This window comes from Podarcis melisellensis (genome assembly GCF_964234715.1).
Source record: "Podarcis melisellensis genome assembly, chromosome: 5".
NCBI classification, from domain to species: Eukaryota; Metazoa; Chordata; class Lepidosauria; order Squamata; family Lacertidae; genus Podarcis; species Podarcis melisellensis.
Genome location: NC_138537.1, coordinates 42,660,140 through 42,680,711, shown reverse-complemented (window position 1 = coordinate 42,680,711; position 20,572 = coordinate 42,660,140). Strand labels below are relative to the sequence as shown.

The 20,572-nt window shown below is 41.5% G+C and overlaps 1 protein-coding gene across 4 annotated transcripts in view; it reads right to left on the bottom strand.

Annotated features, from left to right (window-relative positions):
- Window positions 1–20,572, bottom strand: part of ARMH3 (armadillo like helical domain containing 3) — a 127,871-nt gene that overhangs the window by 23,966 nt on the left and 83,333 nt on the right. For all 4 annotated transcript variants that reach the window (XM_081912286.1, XM_081912283.1, XM_081912284.1 and 1 more), the window contains one exon: window positions 6,341–6,419. In XM_081912286.1, coding sequence (XP_081768412.1) covers window positions 6,341–6,419 — 79 coding nt within the window. The remainder of the gene's footprint in view (window positions 1–6,340; window positions 6,420–20,572) is intronic.

Below are 20,572 nucleotides of genomic sequence, written 5' to 3'. Positions count from 1 at the left end.
ATCAGTAGGATGAAGGAGGCCAAGAGGCAGAAATGAGTCAGGCTGACGAAGAGTCACAGGTGTCTCCTCTTCCTGCTGCAGCAAGCTCCCTTCCTCGCTTGCCTCCCAGAACCAGAAGAAATATGAAAACTTTAGAGGAGAGCTTGACTGCAGGCAGGTGCGGTCTTTGATTGCATGGGAGAAGCCCTGGTGAGGAGGCAGGGACTTTTAGTCTTGCTGATTTTCATGGAGGAAGACCATTGGGAATGAGCTACTCTGCTCATTAGGCCTGACACACAACCAAGTCTGTGGAGGTCATGTTTTTGCTAATAGAAAGTTAACTCCATCTTTGAACTGCGTTATTACTGACTAGCACACTCCTGTGACAGTGAACTACCGTATTTTTTGTCCTATAGGGCGCACCGGCCCATAGGACGCACCTCATTTTTCTTTGGGGGGGGGGAATGAATAATGCCCTAGCTTCAACAGGCCTCCCCGCTGAGCTAGTTTCCTGGTGGGAAGCCAGTACCTGCAGACATGCATGAAATCCAAAATGATGCTCCTGCCAAGCTAGTCTATTGGTGAGATGCACCTGACGCTGCTCTGTTCTCAAACGATGCCCACACACCAATTGCCAAGAAGGCTAAGGAGCACAGACAGTCCAGATGAACTAAAGGTGCTGGAATACCTGGAACCAGAGAGCAGGGCTGAATAGCTCACTATGGAGCGGTGAGGAAACAAGGAGAGGGGTGTGGCTGAAAGACCACTTTAAACATTTCCACCTTTGGAAGAGGTGACTGGGAACTGTTGTGCTCTGTGTCACTAGACAAATCTCAAAAGGAGGGACTGCTGCTAACTACCCTCCAAGACCCTTTCTGAGGATCCCAGGACTCCTCATCATCACTCCTAAAATAAACCCCACATACACCCCAGGGAACCACACCGGGATGGTGGGTGGAGGAGGAAGGAGAACAAACACTTAATGGGGTTGAATGAGAAGAAGAAAGGGGCTGGAAAGAAACTAATGAAGAAGAAAATTAATGTTTCACGGCAGGAGACAGAATGAGAACATGGAAAGGAAGGAAAACACTCAACCAAACTGGTTAAAAAAAGAGTTTAGAAAAAAATGGAAAACACACACACCATATAGTCAGAAGATAAACTGCTATATAGAGCCATTCAACCCACCACCTAGACCCCCACAAACTGGGTTGGCTTGGTGGGCAGAATGGCTCCTCCCTTTGGAGATGAGGCAGAAGACCTGGTTGGACCCTGCATGTCACATCTGGTGACAAGTGTCAACCAATCAGAGGAATGTTTTCCATCCTGATCTTGCAAAAATTGTAATCTTCTCATTGAGCTGATTATAATGGGCAAAGTTAACCTAATGTGTCCCATCAGTGAAAGTCTTGTGCAAGGACTTCTGCTTTTGCACCCTCTCCAGTGTACACACAGAGCCAGTGTGGTGTAGTGGTTAAGAGCGGTAGTCTCGTAATCTGGGGAACCAGGTTCGTGTCTCCGCTCCTCCACATGCAGCTGCTGGGTGACCTTGGGCTAGTCACACTTCTTTGAAGTCTCTCAGCCCCACTCACCTCACAGAGTGTTTGTTGTGGGGGAGGAAGGGAAAGGAGAATGTTAGCCGCTTTGAGACTCCTTAAAGGGAGTGAAAGGTGGGATATCAAATCCAAACTCTTCTTCTTCTTCTTCTTCCTCTGTCACCATGTACACTGCTCAGGGGCAGTGAGAAATCCAAGAATAGCACACAGTGGTAGGAGAGGGGGGATTGCTTCATCTGGCAAGCTGCAATGCTTGCACAGATGGAACATTTGGAGGAGCGTGACATTGAATTCCACCCATCACATATGTACTCAGGGAAACCTGACAGGTATTTTGGAAATTTAATTGTTTGCAGTAACTGAATTCAATTAATTTTAATTCAAGTAATTAAAAAAAATTAATTTACCTTGGCATATTGGCTATCTCAGACAGAAACCTGTAATGTGTGTTCCCCTTTAGTTATCAAAAAGAAATATTTTTTGCTTCTGAACTATGAAGAAGTTGCACTTGAAGATCTTTCCTAAACTGTCAAGCTAAGTCCTGTACATAGATACAAGTGAGTCTGATAAACTCAGAAAACATCGTTGCCAAAGTATACTTGCTGCCCTGAAAAGCCTTGATTCTTCCATGTAATTAAAATATAACTAAATTAGAAAATGCATTTATGAAATGGCTGAAAAACCAGGGGAAGGAGGGATCAACTCTCCTGGACGATAAACTGCCCCTGGTATATGGCAAGCCAATCCTGTCTCCAATGTGGCTTTTCTGCCCATTCCATCCTGCTCCAGTGACATTTGTTTTATTGCAACCAATACATTAAATTTAATGGAAGCCACTAAAAGGCACTAAAGCAATTGCTCTGAGGCTTCTCTCTCTCTCTCTCTCTCTCTCTCTCTCTCTCTCTCTCTCTCTCTCTCTCTCTCTCTCTCTCTCTCTCTCTCTCTTTGTAGTTAAGCAGGGATATTTTTGGGACACAATTAATGTTGTCATATGCATGCTCTAAAGCTGTCACAAGGTATTACATAACTCATGTGTGCTACTCGAACAGTAAACTACCACAATGTGTACTAGAAGTAAGAAAACCACCACTTCAGCAAGCTGATATCATCCATGAGCTTGGAATTCAAGCCCCAGAAAACAAAGGTTAAAATTCCGGAGTACACTTCATACTTAAATGAAAGCTGGACATTTATGAAATTCTGGTGGTTATTTTGGTGTGTATGAAAGAGCCTGTTAACAATGAGGACCACTTCAGATCTTTCTTGTATCGGTTTTGGAGTACTAAATACACATGCACAAAGACATTTATGGATATATGACCTGACCATGAAACAAATTAACAGTGGCTTGAAAAAGCTTGAACATATTCTTTCCTGCTCAAAATACCAAGAACAGCCACTTAAAGCAACCACTACAGTATATTAATTTACTTGTAGCTGGGGACTCAGTACATACCCAGATGTAAAGAGAACAGAGCACAGCACTTAGGATCATGGTGGGGATATGTGAGCCTGCAAACAGCAACTCCTAAGTTTATTTGCTTTTAAAAACTTGTTTGAAATAAACTGATGAAAAGCAGAGGGAGCAGAAGAAAATTTAGCTAATAGCTTTACACAAATTAGTATTACTGAGCAACAGAGCTCTTATTACATCATAACTGTAGTCACTAAGGGAAGAGCTAAATGTCATGAGACAGACAATCCCAGCAAAATTACTAAAGGTTTGAATCAGGGGAACTAGATAGGAAATGCATGACAATGCAGAATAACAATGTGGAATGACAGCATGATATAGTAGTTTTGCTACAGCTGATTGAAAGAAACGGGGAACAAAGACAAAACTGGCTGAATACATCTGCCCTGACTGTGCAGCAAAAATTACAGCAGTCGCTTGAAGGTTTCCACAATATGGCTTGTTCTGGTCCATCTCTTTGGGGGAGTGACCAGCAGAGTAGCCCACACACTCTGAGGGTTAAACTTAATTATCCTCCCCACATCCACATCCAGTAGAGTAGAAAATGAAATGGAGGGACAAAAAATGAGCAAGTATTGAGAGGCAAATACATAGTGAACAATAAGAAGTACTCTACGTATTATAAAATTGGGAAAGCCTGCATGTGGACACAAACTGAGAAGCATGTTAACTAAATCACAATGCCTGGATGCAACAATTGCTTTGTGGAGTTGCCTGCATAGCCAGGGAGTGGGGGTGGGGGTAGACTTGATCACAATGACATTCCCTAGTTTTGAAAACTGGATAGCCAGACCTTTCACCAGAAGTAACTTCTCTCCTATCTACTACAATGCTGGTAGTTGTATGCTTGATAGTAGTAACGCTTAGGATTACAAAAGAGCACTGATATAACCCATGAATAATCATGCAATTTACTTAATTATTCATATGTTACAAAATTGGATTTGGTATCAGATTTTAACAGGAGATATCCTTTCAAAAAAGCATATTCAATGCTCACAACACACTACTGCCAAAAAATATTGCGCTCTCTCACCCTCCCTCTGCTTTAGCCAATGTATTTAATATGATGTTCCAAATTATTAACAGTCTGTGTGTGCTATGTAGTCAAGCTATTTGTTCAAAACACTGGAATATATATTTTAGCTCATTATCAGATTGGTTAAAAGCAGAAGCATTCAGAAATATTTAGCTTAAAAAAAAATCAAAAATAGAGCAGAATCCCATATCCAGAATGATTCCATGATTCTCACTGCAGAAGCAGATCTAAGGCCCTCTTAGGATGGACATATAGAGAAATGCTGAATCAAAGAGAGTTGTTTCTCAAAACCTTTCAAGCATCTACAAAATGCAGACCCTTCCTTCATTTTTTTTATTTTTTTGGAAGGGTCGAAGAAAAGGGGCTCAAATGTTCACCTATAGCAAAGGCTATTAACCAATGAATCCACCCCAGTCCAATGTAGCAATAACCAAGATAGCCAAGCCTGGTTTCCTTGACAACAGGTGCAAGATCTCTCCTATCCCTAATCTCTGATATCATGGTTCATGGTGAGGGCAAAGCAACCTGCTGGAAGGAGGTGTGGGTGGTTATTGATTTGTTTCTGTTCTTGAGGGGTTTTTTGGCCTTGTATTTTTATTATGTTGTAAACTGACCTGAGGACTACAGATGATGGGGGAAGTATACAAATTTAATAACTAAAAATAGAAACAGATATATTGGCTTCATTTGCCCTCAGTGAAATCATTACTCTCACTACCTGATCTGTGATTGGCTAGGTTCATTAGTCCCAGGAAGATGTTCCAGTTTAAAAAACCAGGCAGTGAATAGCAGCGAAGAGATAGGAAGGTAAACAAAATTTGAGTGTTCACTGAACATTCCACCCCTTCTCCAAAGCTTTACCTCCATGCACAAAATTGAAGTGGCTATCATTTAGCATAGCCCTAGCCTAGACCTTCCTCCTTTGGATGCTATCTGGAGGTCCCACCTCTTTTTAATTAACTCCTCTCTATTTTGATCTTTCTGCCACTTTGGGGTAATGCTTCCATTTGAAAGAAGAAATCAAACCACTTCCCTGCTTCCTAATAATCTCTCCTCAAACTGCTCTGTGCATCAGAGCTGATTTCATTACCTGCCGCCTGCTGCTGCTGCTGGTTTTATTTAAAGCACAGGCGTGTGGAGAAGAAAGAATTCAGCATGACCTCCCTGAACTGCTGGGGGATGAATGCTCCACTGCACTGACAGGGAGAAGCTGCTTCCCTTTCTTAAAACTAGCAGACTAAGCCAAGCATGGTTGCGAAGCCTCCCACATCCAGGGCCCCATTTTCAATTACTGCACGTGCTGAAAGGGTTTAAAAAAAGAAGTTAAAAAAAGCATAGGCTGATATAATCAACAGTGAACAGATGAATGAGAATCTGTAAAATACAACATCATAGAACATAGTAACGGGTACAGCAACTCCTGGCAAGAAAATTAAGTTGAATAGATTGTCTGGAGCTTGGCAGTACTCTTTCTGCAGAGGAACTGTACAGAGGAAAGCCAACAAGAACAAGGATGCTGCATCATTAACCCCTACCTTCAGGTTATCTTGCAATGCATCAACATAATAAATTGTAACTGAAGGGAAAGAAGGGTGGACCGAGTGTATGACTAGCCACTGCCAAGCTTCAAAATTCCTAAGCCCCAGTTCTCTCTGTGTGTTTTAATGAAATGGACAAGAAGGTCAACCTTTTCCTCCCTGAAGCTATTTAACTTCAGGAAGGCCCATTTACACAGCTCTGACAGGCAAGGAAGTAGAGGAATCAGGTTGAATTATGATAAAATAAAATATAACCCTAATTGCTCTCTCTATGAAAAATCTCCTCATTTAGAAATGTACTTAAAATAGCTATTCATGGCTTAGTGAATTCCATTACACTGAAAAGTCAGCATCAACTATTACGTATATTCACATAATCCTAGCACTCCCCCAAATTAAGTTGCATTCCAAATGTTTGCCAAGATCTCACTGTGCATTTCCAGAGTCATCACTTATCAAGTACACATTTGCAAATGAGAAACCACCTTGACCCTGCTGTGCATTCTCTTTCAATTCAGGGTAGTCTTGGAAAAAGTCTTTCTTCCTGGGCCACAGCTCTGCCTTCCTAGACTTAAACCATGTGGCAGCACATGCCCCATTTATTGCTCATGTGATGCTATTTTGAAAGCTTGCTAAACCCTAGCAAGGGGTAATATAAGGCTTCCAATGCAGTCAGCCGGGACAGAGTAGGGTGAACTCTTCTGAACAGTGCTCCATAAGAAATAATAGAATTAAAAAGATGCATGTAACTCACCTGTTCTTCTGAAAGCTGTGAGATGTGATTCACAGCTGCGTAAGACTCTATCTTTGGATTGAAATGGTTGATAATGGCTCTGAAACAGAGAGAGAAATTTTACATTCATGTAGGAAGGTCAGAGAGTGAAAATATTCCCCATTACGTGTTGCAAAGAAGCCTTTTCTTCTACTGTATTGCATAGCTGTGGTGTCATTTTAGCTGACAAAGTTTAAAATCAACAGCTCAAAGGATATATTTACACATATCAGTTCTACATGGAAAACCAATAAAAATTAGGACCATCTGGTGGTTACTAAGTTACCTAGGATTTCTTATTTGACACCATACTATTTCTTATTTGACACCATACCTTGAAGCCCTCCTCTTGAGTTTGCCCGAAACAGATTCTAGAATAATATATCCATACATACAGTCTTGGTCTGTTCAGTCATCTGGATATTTCTGCTTCAAACAGATTATATATATATTTTCAGAGGGGGGGGGAAGGTTCTCAGTAATTATGATCTAACAAAAAAAGCAGCTGAGGAGATGAGGTTCTCGAGATCAATCAGCAATTCCCCTTCTCTGATGGCTCCAGTGTTCACAGTCACCCTAAACATGAAGCAGCTTATGTTTTGCTACACAAGAGCTGAATGTAGAGATAGGTTGCTCATTTTCAAAGTTGCAAAACAATGCTGGCATCGGGCCTGTCTGCATGTATGATACTTCTTGCCTGTTGGAATCTTTCAGCCTTTCAGTGCTGAGTAGTCTCAGACAGTACTCAAATCCAGAAATTGCCACAATGGTTCTCAGACTTCAATTATGCTGTCCTCAGAAACATTTATTATTATTATTATTATTATTATTATTATTATTATTATTATTATTATTATTATTATTATTACCCCACCCATCTGATTGGGTTACTCTGGGTGGCTTCCAACAGAATATTAAACAGAATAAAACTTCAAACATTAAAAACTTCCCTAAACAGGACTGCCTTCAGATGTCTTCTAAAAGTCAGATAGTTGTTTATTTCCTTGACATCTGGTGGTAGGGCATTCCACAGGGCGGGTGCCACCACTGAGAAGGCCCTCTGCCTAGTTCCCTGCAACCTCACTTCTTGCAGCGAGGGAACTGCCAGAAGGCCCTCGGAGCTGGACCTCAGTGTCCGTGCAGAACGATGGGGGAGGAGACACTCCTTCAGGTATACTGGACCGAGGTCGTTTAGGGCTTTAAAGGTCAGCACCCATACTTTGAATTGTGCTCAGAAACATACTGGGAGCCAGTGTAGGTCTTTCAGGACTAGTGTTATGTGGTCTCAGCTGCCAGGGTAACAGCTGCTATGCTAGTTTCCCAGCAGATGTGATGCTGTTACTTACTAGGAGATGGGAGGTGTGGCAGGGAAGTCAGCGCAGTGCAAGCATGCCAGCAGGACTGCCAAATTCACATCGTATTGACTTCTTGGTAAGCAAAAGTAATCCATCTGCTGAGAAACTAATGTAGCAGCTGCACCATATCAGATGAGCCACCTATGACTATCCCATAGCACCACTATTTTGGGAGGATTGGTCAGTCATATTACCAGAAAATCTCCAGCACTAAGACAATACTGTATATTAGAGGAGACGGTTTTAAGTCGAGTTCTTCCCAAGCAAATTTTATCAGCCAGGGCAGTCTATGGTGCATTGTGTATACAGTTGCATGTGGCTTCTTAAGTATGCTCTCTGTGGCCTAATGTGATATTAACCAAAACAGATAGTAAAACAGCAAAATATGATACTAATGACACTTCTGACCCAACTATAGCATCAAAGGTGGACAGCATGTAAGCAACCTTATCTGCAAAGCGCATAATAAACAAGTCACAGCTGAATGGAGATGCTGACAAGAACAATATGATATTTCAAATAACTTCCACTTACTCCTCAGTACAATGTTGAATCCCCGTACAAGGCTATTAGAGTCTTAGGAGTTAAGACAATCAAAATGTATTTTTATATATTGAGAATATTTCTAAACCACCCCCCATCAGCAGATTGCAAGGTGGTATATAAAAGTGCAAATAAAATTAAGTCTCACACAACGTACAAATGCAATTTGTGATCAACACAAAATAAAACAAAACAAAGGCAAATGGAGATAAAGCATGAACTTCCTTTTTGTTTCAGGTTGTTAAAAGTCTCCCGGTTCTATGAATACAAATACTGATTTCTTTATGGTAAGTGTGATAACAGCTCTTCTAAATGTAAATTGCTTTCATAGACATAGCAGAGGTCAATACATTACATGAACACTAAGGAGATGAAGAAACGATCCAAACGATTGCCTACAAAGGCTGCACTTGTTTCCCTAACCTAAAACTTTTCTTAGTTCTTGGAACTAAGTTCTCTCTCCAAACCTCTTGCACACAGAACCCTTAGAATCCATTCCTTATTCCAACTACTAGAGAACATTCGCATAAGCATGCTAAAAGTCTTTATTTTGATAATTTTGCTTTTATATAATCATTGTACAGAATACAGTGTCCCATAATGAGCAAAGGGGGACAAGCAAAACCCTTTGTAAAAAGACAGCTGTATTCATCCAATGAGAAGGAACTGGCTCTCAGCCCACTATGCTTTATCAAGGAGATTAGTGCCAGGGTAGGAATAAAGTTTCATTTTTGGTGGTGATGGGAGGGAAGTATACTTTGAGGAGACGCTTTACCTACTGCTACAAAAAAGTAACAGAGGAGCAAAACACACACATCTTTCTCAATATACAGCCATACCTCGGGTTAAATATGCTTCGGGTTGAGCATTTTTGGGTTGCGCTCTGCGGCAACGCAGAAGTAACAGAACACGTTACTTCCGGGTTTCGCTGCTCGCGCATGCGCTCAAAATGACGTGAAGCGCATGCGCAGAAGTGGCGAATCGCGACCCGCGCATGCGCAGACGCGGCTTGCATTCACTTCAGGATGTGAACGGGGCTCCGGAACGGATCCTGTTGGCATCCAGAAGTACCACCGTAGATATATCTAAACTTAAACATTGAATTCAAGGGGGGGAAACCATTAATATTAGATAACAATATTATCAATCCAAAGAGAACAAGAGTAGCTGGAAGTCCCCAGGAGTCCCCAACCTAGGTGATATCCTCTATAAATATTGTATTCATAACACACTCAGACATTCTAGGACTTGGGTAAGGTAAACCAACAAAACTTCACAGTAAGTCCAATTTTTCTCTCTTGGAAGGGGGGCAGAGTGGTATGTAGCTAGAACATTTCTATCTAGAAGTATTATGGGAAGGAAACAGGGATCGCTCCTCCACTTTCCCTTCAGCACACCCCTTAACACTGCCTGCAACAGGAGCAGCAGCTTCTTCTCAAAGCAAGCTGCTCTCCCCCACCAACTGAGACCAGTGACTTTGATGGATTCCACTTGCCTATGCCAGCATCATAATGCAGCACTAATGTATTTTCTGGACCACAAAAATAATTAGTTTTGGTGTGGCTTAGCACTTCTAAAAGTTATTGATTCACTCCAAGCTACATGCAGCATGACCTTTTATCCCTGCCCTCCTATGGTAAGAAGGAGCATATGGTATTCATGAGGTGCAGGGAGGGGTTCCTTCATAAACAGATAACACATGACTGCACTTTAATTTAGTCAGATCCAGCCTTCCTACATAGTCCTATTCTGCAGAACTTCGGAGCAAGAGAGCTTGCTATAAAGCACTCTTCTAAGTAGCTAGAAAAGGAGAACTGTGAAGAGGCCACAGAACCAACTATGAATGGAGGGATTCCCATCTGCCATCATTTAGATCCCCTGGGAAACTCACTAAGCCTTCTGAAGCCTGGAACTGGGTGTGTGGAGAGCAGCTGAGTGACCGTTCAATGCAATACAATTGTAGACATCCAGAGGAAGTTCCATCAGACTTTGGTGCCTGTCCATAAACTCCAGAGTGAAAGACTAGGGTGAAGTCATCATTTTCAGGGGGCCCTCTTCTTTGTGAGAAAGTTTGGGCTGACCCTTCGAGTGTTCTCAAAATATTGGGTGGTATTCAACTAACCCACCCTGTCAGTGCAAGGATTTCCACCTACACAATGAGACCTTCTCCCTCCCCCCCCCCCGGACACCCATGGCAAATCTGCATGGGCAACCCCTAGAACAGATTTAAGGGACACATGAGGGAAGGAGGAATGTTCTGCTGCACAAGCAGCAATCCTTGTTCACTTAGCGCTATACTGGATTTCATCCAGTATTTTAGTTGGAGAGCTCAGCAGCAATTTTGCAAAGATTTCAGTCTTCCCTTATAGTACCACCTTATTAACGTCAGCCATGCATAAATGGCAAGAAGTACCAAACATGTGAAATGAGATGAATATGACAGAAGGATGAAAAGGGGAAAACGGAGAATAAAATATCCAAGTAAAATTACCTTATGGGCAGCTAGAGAGTCAGAGCATAGAATAAATCAATAAAAACAATTTGATAAAAGCAATCAAAAGTGACTGTCAAAAGCCCCATGGCAACAAACAAGGAGGGATGGTCTTGGCAGGATCTATCAGAGGGAGCAGGAAATAGGAGGAGGGGTCCAGATAGACTGCCCAGATGCTGCTGGACATCCCAGCTGTCAACCTGCCTCTAGAGATTGAGATTGCCCTGGCAACCAGGGAGGTAAATGAGCCTGAATCAGATAGTGAGCTGGCCCCATCTCCAAAGATGTGCTGTTAAATGTGCTGGCAAGCAGATCCAGCCTACACACAGGAGTGCCCGCTTGCTTGTCCAGTCCCATTGTTTGGGACATGAATCATGTGACCATCCCGCTCTGCAAAGCAGGAGCAAAGTGGACATGTCAGCTGTTGTGACAATGTGTTAGCTTCTGCCAACCATGTAGCTTACACTTTTATTTCTGAATTACTGATTCTGTAGCCTGTATCTTAATCCATGTTTAAACTATGTGATGACTTTTGGAATAAAGCCTTTGAGAATTCTCAAGTCGAGAGTTTGAGTACTTTGAGAGTGGGAGCCAGGAGAGTGATGCTTGATGAACTACTCATATATATTGTCAATTGAAAAACATATTTTTAAGTAATAGCTAGAAGACCATTACCTCCAGTACAGACCAGGGCAAATATTAAGATTTTCCAATGAGACCCTGTTGGTGGTTCCACAACTACCAGATTACTACAGGCCTTGTAGTGATAACATTCACCATCTCCCTGTGGAATGATGTGCAATTCATGAGCCTTTAAATGCTTCTTAAAAACTTACCTGTTTACACAAGCTTTTTAAAGAAAACTCTTGACTCTTAATTTTAAATTGTTTTTGATTTGCACACTAGTTTTACTTCTGATACAGCTTTGTTCTGCTATAAGATTTTAATTATATATACATATTTTAAGCTCTAAGAGGCAAATAGCCACCTGAGCCAGCAAGTTTATTTGGAAAAAAACACTGGTGTGGGTGTAGAGAGATTACATAATGTGGGTGTGGATATTACATAATGTGTAGCTTGGCCATTACTCTTTTCCTAGTGAGCATTCATATATTTAAACTGTTTCAGCCAGAAGACACCCAACCCTGGTTATGTCCATAGAACTCAAGTACTCCTTCGGTGTACTTGCTTACGACTTCCTCCGGATACTGATGGTAATACAGGTAGAGTCAGCAGGCCTAACATTACTACTACTGTTGCTTCATGCAAACAACAAATAGATTTTATGAGAGCACTAATTTCCTCTTGAACATGATGCGTACTACCCTGACTCATCATATCAAATTGTGGGGAGAATCATAGCTCAGTGAAAGAGTACATGTGATACATACAAAACGATCCAAGGTCCACCTGACATCTCCAGGTGGGCTGGGAGAGACACACGAAATTCTGGAGAGCTGCTGCCAGTCAGTGTAGGCAATACTGAGCTAAAGGGAGAAATGAACTGCCGCTGTATAAACAGCGTTCTGTGCTCCTTCGCTCTAAAAGTTTAATTATGGGTACTTGTCCAAGTAAGAAATTTGCCCTGGAGTACATTGCTTGCCTCATAACTTGCCTCTGAGCAATTAACTCAATTGGATAAGTTTATTGTTACCATGCTTATACAAATCCGATATATATATAATCAAGGTAACTGTGACTTAACTCTCTTCAAATACAGCCTCCTCATGGTTTCAATTCCAGAAGTAGGTGAGCAAAACAGAATAAAGCAAAGCCAGCAAAAAATATTTTAAAATCTGTACTAATCCCCTGGTTCACATCTGAAGCTGGGTTCAATTGGCTCTTCCCTTAGCAATGTGCTTTATTCACAGCACCCCAACTTCTAACTTCTCATAAAGTCACTGAACTGCACATTAGTATAAACACAAAAGCCCTGTTTTAGACAGCACTGTGCTTTAAAGATGCATCTATTCCATGCTATTTTAAATTTCTTTTTCAGATTAATAATGCAACTGTGACGCAAATTATCTAAGAATTAACTACTCAAGAGCAAAACTATTGTAATTCAGGTCTCTGCTATGGATCCAGAATACCCTGGACAGGTCTCCTAATTTATAGATTAGCCACAAACAGGATATTGATTCACCTTAAACTCAGAGCTGTTTGAGACAGACACTATTTTCCATGGCAAATGAACATCAAAGTAATTTTCTTGCACAGAACTGGGCAGGAAACAAAGGCACCTTTGACTAGCACATATTTCATCGCTGAAGTGGCAACACAAATTCACTGGAATTATGCAACATTGATGAATTTGCTTTAGTACAAACTGAAAGTCAGCCTGCTGAGAGACAAAGGCAGACTTTTCACCTGGAAAAGAACACACCTGTTTGGCAGGAAGCTTCTGATTAGAAAGGCAAGCAATCTTCAAGCCAATGTTAAGGGGAAAGCCAGGTTTATGTCTCCTTCAGTGCATAGAAGATGCATTCAGACATAATGCTGAGCCAAGAGGTATGGTTTGTTTAATCACACTGGGCAAAGGTTCCATGCTTGTGGCTTGTTTCTCCCACAAAAGAAATGTTGGCTTCAGATCATGGTTTATGTGGAGGGAAGCAAACCATGAGAACTGGTTCAGATGCAACGCTAAGTCAACTGCTGTTTCCCTGATCCACTGTGGCAGGAGCAAAGTGGGAATGCTCAAACTGTGTGCAACTTTTAAAACTTTTAACATTGCAATCATGCTTTAAATGAGCCATCAAGTAACAGGAATCTATTCTTTGTTGCTGTTGCTGTTTTATTAAACCTGGGCAAAAAAGCCAGAGTTAGTTGCTCCAGATTTTGGGGGTTCTTTCTCCCAAGTCTGCTGCCATGAGAAATCTTGCATTCTCATCCTTCTCCATCTCCCTTTTCATTACTGAAGCCCAATTGCCTCCACTTCACCACCAGTCAGCTATGCAGATAATGAAAGGTAATGAGTTCCACTAATTCATTCCTCTTTACTTAGTTGGTCCATAAGCCAACGAAAGTTATCACCTCTCTATTTCCACACCCCCTCGAATTTTGTTCTGTTTCTAACCTAGTTTTTCCGCACACCTAAGGCATAACCTCTTCATAAACTCTTTGCCAAACCACTGCATTATTCACATACCTTCTCTCATGACACACTGTGCCCCTGTCCCAAGAAAAGCACCTCTTCCTCTGCTCTGCTATCCTCACTTATTTCCACCCCCTGGAAACCTGCTCTCTTCTCTACCCATCTCATCCCAGAAACCCCTAGCATTTACATCAACAATCACTTTAAAACCCTCTAATTGTGCCCAAATTCCTAGCATTTACAAAAATAATCACTTTAAAACCATCTATTTGTGCCCAACTTCCTCTTCCCCCACCCCCTTTCCATACTCTTACTAGAGAACTGGGATATTTTACAGCACATGCTTGCTTTTCTGCTTAGCTCCTGCTTTTACCTATAGTTGCCAGAATAATGAACATTTCTGAGCATTTATTAGCACCATAAATTCTGGTTAGGATGAAGTGCTTTAAATAAGTTGTTCCATTAATTTCTTCTTGATAAAATTCACTGCTCTCCTCTGGAATACTCTCGTCTCAGGCCTCTTCAATTCTCTTTAAAAAGAACAACAGATTTCAGTAGCACACCAGTATTAACACAGCATTCAAAATTCCTCTCCAAATGTTAAGGGTCCGTGTCTGAAAAGTGCACACAGGCGTGTCGACCAGGGCATATGGTAACAGAACATCCCACCATATGCCAGTTGACACACAAAACCCAATCTATAATCTTTAAACAATGGCTTAATAGTGCTGTAATGGGCAGCCCTGAGCAGAGAGGTTGCTGACATTCTGAACCAGCTCCCATGGCTTCTGCCATTGTGAATTCAAGTCAAGTAAACCATTCAAGAAGCAGCCAAAGAGGAAGCTGTTGCTGCAGCTAGGACTTTCCTCCTGACCCAGCTTTAATGATAAGGCTGCTGTTCCTCTGTGCAAAGTGTCAGGGTTGTTTTCCTCCTCAGTAATGAGCATAAAAATAAACCAGTGAGTTTACGCTTTAAAAGGAGGGATCCACTAGCCACAAAAATAAACGGCAGGGGGGAAAGCAAAACAAAGGGATAGTTTCATCAGACAGTATAAGCAGATTCTTTTTAAGGGTACAGAAAAATATTTGAGTCAGCAGTGTTGTCAGATGGTAGGAGAAAGCAGCCTGTTACACCTGTTCATTCCTGTCAAGTAGGGATGTATTCTTTGTGTGGTAGATGGATTCTGTGTTGAGGGAGCCTCACATCACATTTTAAAGAAGCAGGGGGGAAAGTACAGAAGAGAGCCTGCTTGTGTAGGCTGAACCTTCAGCAGCTTTTCAGCCTCTCTGTTTTCATCTGGCTCCGTTTGCTTCCAAAAGGGAACACACTGAATGCTTTTGATTCCTTCCCCGGCACTCAATTTTCTATCTCTCATCACTTTCTGGTTATTAAGCAATTCAGTCTATCTCTGTGGCTTGAAGAATAAGCTAATTTTCTGCTGCAACGCATGGCTGTAGATTTAAGATGAGTGATGTATCCGAGTTCTCACCCCCCCCCACCCCTCTTAAATCACTGCTCTTTGACTTCTGCCAGAGTAGATAGCAGAGGTCCAAAGATTAACCACTTCAATGTGACCATTTACCAGTCACAATGCATATAAAGCAGGTATTCACAGCAACCTTTCACACAGCATATCTGTCACATGTCGGCAAGAGCTTTCCTATGGAAATAAAATGCCTCTGCACCCAATGAGCCATAATGAGTTCACATTGGACAATAACAGTGCCTGATTAGGACATAGATTCTTTAAACATCCATAAACATCAAAAAGGCATTCATTTACAAAGCAGTTGTTAGTGAAGCTAATGGCTGATTAATTCAGAGGGAATCCTGGGAAGCAGGGCCACTCTATCAACTCTGTTGGTAGACCAACTCCATCAGGCTTATTATTCCTCAAGCACCACATGGCAGCAACCCTTCTATCAGGCCACAGCAGAGAGGGAGATGAGAGGAATGGCCTTTCCACCTGTCCTGCTATGAGAACAACAACATTTGGGCTCATCCTCTCCCTAAACAGCTAGTCCTTAAACTTAGATAATAACTGGTGTGTGCTTGCCTCCTCTTCCTTTCTCATCTCTTTCTCCTTTTGTATTGTGTTAGTTGGGTCAGAAGCTAGCAGGCAGAGACTGTATTGTTTTTATTATTCACATGTTAGCCAGTCAGTTAAAAATTTCAAGCATTCTGGATCATTCACCAAGACATCCATCCTTCTGCATAAAGATTTACAGCCCAGGAGGCTTAAAAGTAAGCAAACGGACCATGAGGATTTATTCTAACCAACCACAGACACCAGTGCTCCTGTTAGGCACCTTAACTATGCCTTTGGGTACAACATAAATAAGTCCACTTTGCACCGCTCATCTACTACATGTACTTTGTCCATATTTCCCAGTGGCTAGCTGTAATTTCTGTAGAAGCCCCCTAACCTGCCAAATAAATTTTCAAGGTAAACATATGAAATAATTATGAATCATGCCTCTTAAAATGCTATGAATAGGGCAATCATTCAAGTAACAATGCAGTTGTTGTGAGACAAGGCGTTAAAACTAAAGAAGCGGAACATGAGTTGCGATGGTCTTAAATTATACTAAATAAATTATTTGAAGGTGGCTTAACACATGACTTTTGCTTCCACACTCAAAGGGCTACGTCCATACTTTTCAAGGGGGTAAGTATTGCCATGGGAGGTACCACTGTTTCCCTTGACTCTGTCTTTAGCCTAAATATTGAGCAAGGCAGTGAACTTGTCTATCATAAGCATAAACGCAGATGTATTATGGAGTTCATACACACAACTCTATACTGTGCTTGGCAAAGGATATGTGAAGCAACACCTTTTTTTCAAAAGCTTTCCATTTTGTTTGGTCTACCTTGTACGCAGCGATCAGCCCCAACAGCCCTCCGGTGGAGCAAAGATGCCATGTTTAAGCAAGGGTGGAAATAGCATGGTGCCTACATTGCTATTTGTTATTGCAGACGTCACCTGGAGAAAATGTCTGATATGGAAGGACACATTCAGACACAGCTACATATGCACACTCTTCCAACATTCAGCTATCAGAGACAAAAGTCCTGAGGCAAAAATGTAGAGAGGCCCACTCTACATAGAGTCTATGGTGTGTATTGGTAGCTACATAGGGCTAATTATGGCTCTAAGGCAGAATGCTGGGTAGGCTACCACCAGCATAACATGGCAGCTATGTATCTCATTATTGATCTGCAATTGTTTCATGGTTGTCACTATTTAATACTGCTTCTCCTTAGGGCAGTTTCTCTTTTATACAGGCATGCTTGCCTCAGGCTACAGATGGGTGAGAATGGGCCTCTCTGTGTATCTAAAACCAAGGGTGGCTAACCCACAATCCTTCAAATGTTGTTGGAACTGCATTGGTCATGCTGTCTAAGTCTAAGGGAACAAAAAACATCTAAAGGGTTATAGGCCAGTTACCCCTGCCATAGACACTGCTTTCTAGAAATCTCACCAGGTGGTTACATGGATAATTGCTTGCATGTTTCACTGAGTGAAATATGAAAGATGGGTGGGAAGTGGTATGAAGAGAAGATGCTGACTCACTATGTGGAGGGAGCTGCTGGGGGAAGCAATTTAAAAGTGAGCTTCACGCATATCAGCTTTAACACAAAACATTATAATCTCTCATCCTATTGGTTAATATACCCAAAGACTCAACAATCTCCTGGCTGAAATTGTTATTAAGCTGAAAGAATGTTTTTCTCTCTTCTGTAATAAGGTTTCCTTAGTCAAATTGCTTTGCTAAACTTATACCGTGATAAACAGGCTCAGTGGTCTGCCTTACTCCTACTCATTGCTCGTCACACACTACAGCCTGCGTAATATGGGGAGTGAATGAAAATGCATACTCAGAAACACCTTTTATGTTCTTTGTGTCCCTTTCTGGCCGATTACACCGTGATGATGAAGGTAAAAGGCAAATTAAGGTTCTGGCGAAACCTGCATTCTAGGAGAAGGTAACTAAAGGGATGGGTCACTAGGGATGAGCATTAGACTATGTGATGGGACTCAACAGTGTAAGAATTACCACAAAACTTCAGGCGCCAGTTCCCTAGTCACTTTGTAATAGGCACTGCTGGCAAATGTTGAGTCCTACTCCCACCCACCCCCTGCAACAGTAATAACTGTAAATTGGCTCATATGCTTCAAAATAAATCATAATGGGTTTAGATTCCAGCCCTCTGAGACTTAAAACACTTCAGAGTCTGGTGCTGGCAAAAAGCAAAAATATTTTAATTACTCTTTACGCTCATTAGTAGTCTAATTAGTCATTTTATTACATGCTTCTTCCCTTTAAAAAAAGCATGACGCATCTGGGGTTCCTTTTGCTGTGGCTTGTGCAGATCACATGCCAGCTTCAAAATATGCCAAGCAATGAGTGACATTTAGAATGTTTATTCTACATTCCAGAGGGGCAGCCAGGTTAGTCAACAGAGATAATGCCTAACACAAAGCTTACACAATGTAAAGTGAAATATAGAATGTGCACAGAGATTTATTCCTCCATATGCTATGCTTGGCCCTCTGTATTTGACACAATGGTTCATGTAATGACTGGACTACCTTGAAAGGGCTCAACCACCTCATACTCTTCTTCCAAAAAGAAAACAATAGAGCCAGGCTTACAACACGCCCCATGGGTTCCTCATACTAAAGTTTAAGAAACAGGAAAAGCTTTTCTTAAGCACACAGTAGCTTGTGTTTCACATCAGATATATGACTGGAATAAAATAACATGTGGAAGAACAGGCACGAAAAGCAGCTTTTTAGGGGCATCCAAACAGTTGAATAGCTTGGGAATCTGCAAGATGCCCAGTTATAGCAAAGGCGCTTATTGATGGGCAGTGTACCATAACCAAAATGTGATAACGTTAAGAAGAGAAGAGGAATTAAATGCTACTCAAGTCAAGTTCTGAGTCACTACCAGGCATATCAATATAGATTCTTGGATTGCAGGGGGTTGAATTAGATGGCTCTTGGGTTAACTTCCTGCTCTACAATTCTATGATTCTATAGGTTTCCTGCTAGAGAGTGGCAGGATGCTCACAAGGGGTCTCTGGCCAATCACAACTAGCAGCCAGCTGACTTAATATGCTTCTCATGAAGAAGATGGTGACCCTTTCCCAGGAAACGTGAACTGAGCTTCATTACTAGTTAAAGATGTTTCCTTGAGGAATCTTCTGGGAAAACATAATGGCTGAATAATGGCATGTGGTTGAATTATATATGGCAAAGGTTCCAGGAACTAATTTGGCTTTTGCACATGTTGTAGCCAATACTGCTGTTCAATCCCATGCCTAGGGGGGTCAGTCAGCTTAAAGCAATATTTGTTTTCGTACTACTCTGGAATGAATCTAAAGTGCAGAGTAACGTCAAAGTATCACATAGTTCCAGAGCACACGCAGAGTTCTCATTAACAATGAGCTCCAGCAAGACAATAGAAATTCACTAAAGCAATGAATTTTTTGATTCAGCAGGGAGTTGGACTAGCAATTTCTCTTGGTATCCTAACAGTTTAATTCTAGCTGCTGCCAAGAGAAGTACTTCCAAATTGTGCTGATGCACACCCCTTCTCAACATCCCAGAAGAATAAGAAATTCAAAACAGTGATCCCCTTGGCTTGGAGCATATTGCCAATGTGTAACATATTCAAAATTCAGCAGTGCTCACAAAAAAATACTTACAGACCACAAATGTAGCTTCAACCCTGATAATAATTATGGTAAAATGCCCTTACAGTTAAAGCACATCTCTAAAAATGTAGTACAAATGCAATACTTGAGATGAGAATTCAGATGAAAAAAGTGAAGTATTAATATTCTCATCCTAACATTGTCACACACTAAATACTGCCACCATTGAGGTTACTAGGATAAACACCAGTAAAAGTGCAACAACTGGAACTGGGTATTATGGGATGCAACTAATGTTCCTATGTCAGCTTTGCATTCTACCATAAATGTAATAACAGCATCTCTAAAATGAGGTGAAGGAACTGAGGCTATAGCATAAGTTGCTTTTGAAAATAAAAATATTTTTCCCCTTAAACAGCTACAGTACCATTGAATGAACACAAAAACGTCTACAAAGTCTAAGTCCACATATACGGGTACTTGCACAGTATACATTACACCAGTCAATTATCATTTGCTAAACTTTGTTGTTACTAGGAGGTATCTACAACCTTCTATTTGAAGCTTCACTGACATCACATCTCACCCCCAAGTATCTAACACATTGTATAAAGATGATAGCTCATTTTAGGAATCATGAAATACAACAGCCTTTGCCAAGCTGGTGCCCTCCAGATCTGGACTACAATTCCCATGAGCTGCACTATTGTGGCTATGCTAGTGCTGCCACAATTCAACATATGTCGGCCGGGGGGTGGTTCCTAACCCATTAAAATTATACTGGTTTTTTTAAAAGTGAGCTGAGGGACAGTGTTAGCCTGGTGTTCTGAAGCAGCTCCCTACTGAGTTTTCAGTTATTTATTTGCTCAGCATCAGCAATGTGCATGCTGGGGAATAATTTACCAGAGAATCTAGCCTTGTATGAGGAACTAATCCACATACTCACTGAGGTATTTTGTAAACACTTCTGGAGGTTTATTATCGGTAGTGGCGCCCGCCCTGTGGAACACCCTTCCAGCAGATGTCAAAGCAATAAACAACTACCTGACATTCAGAAGACATCCCT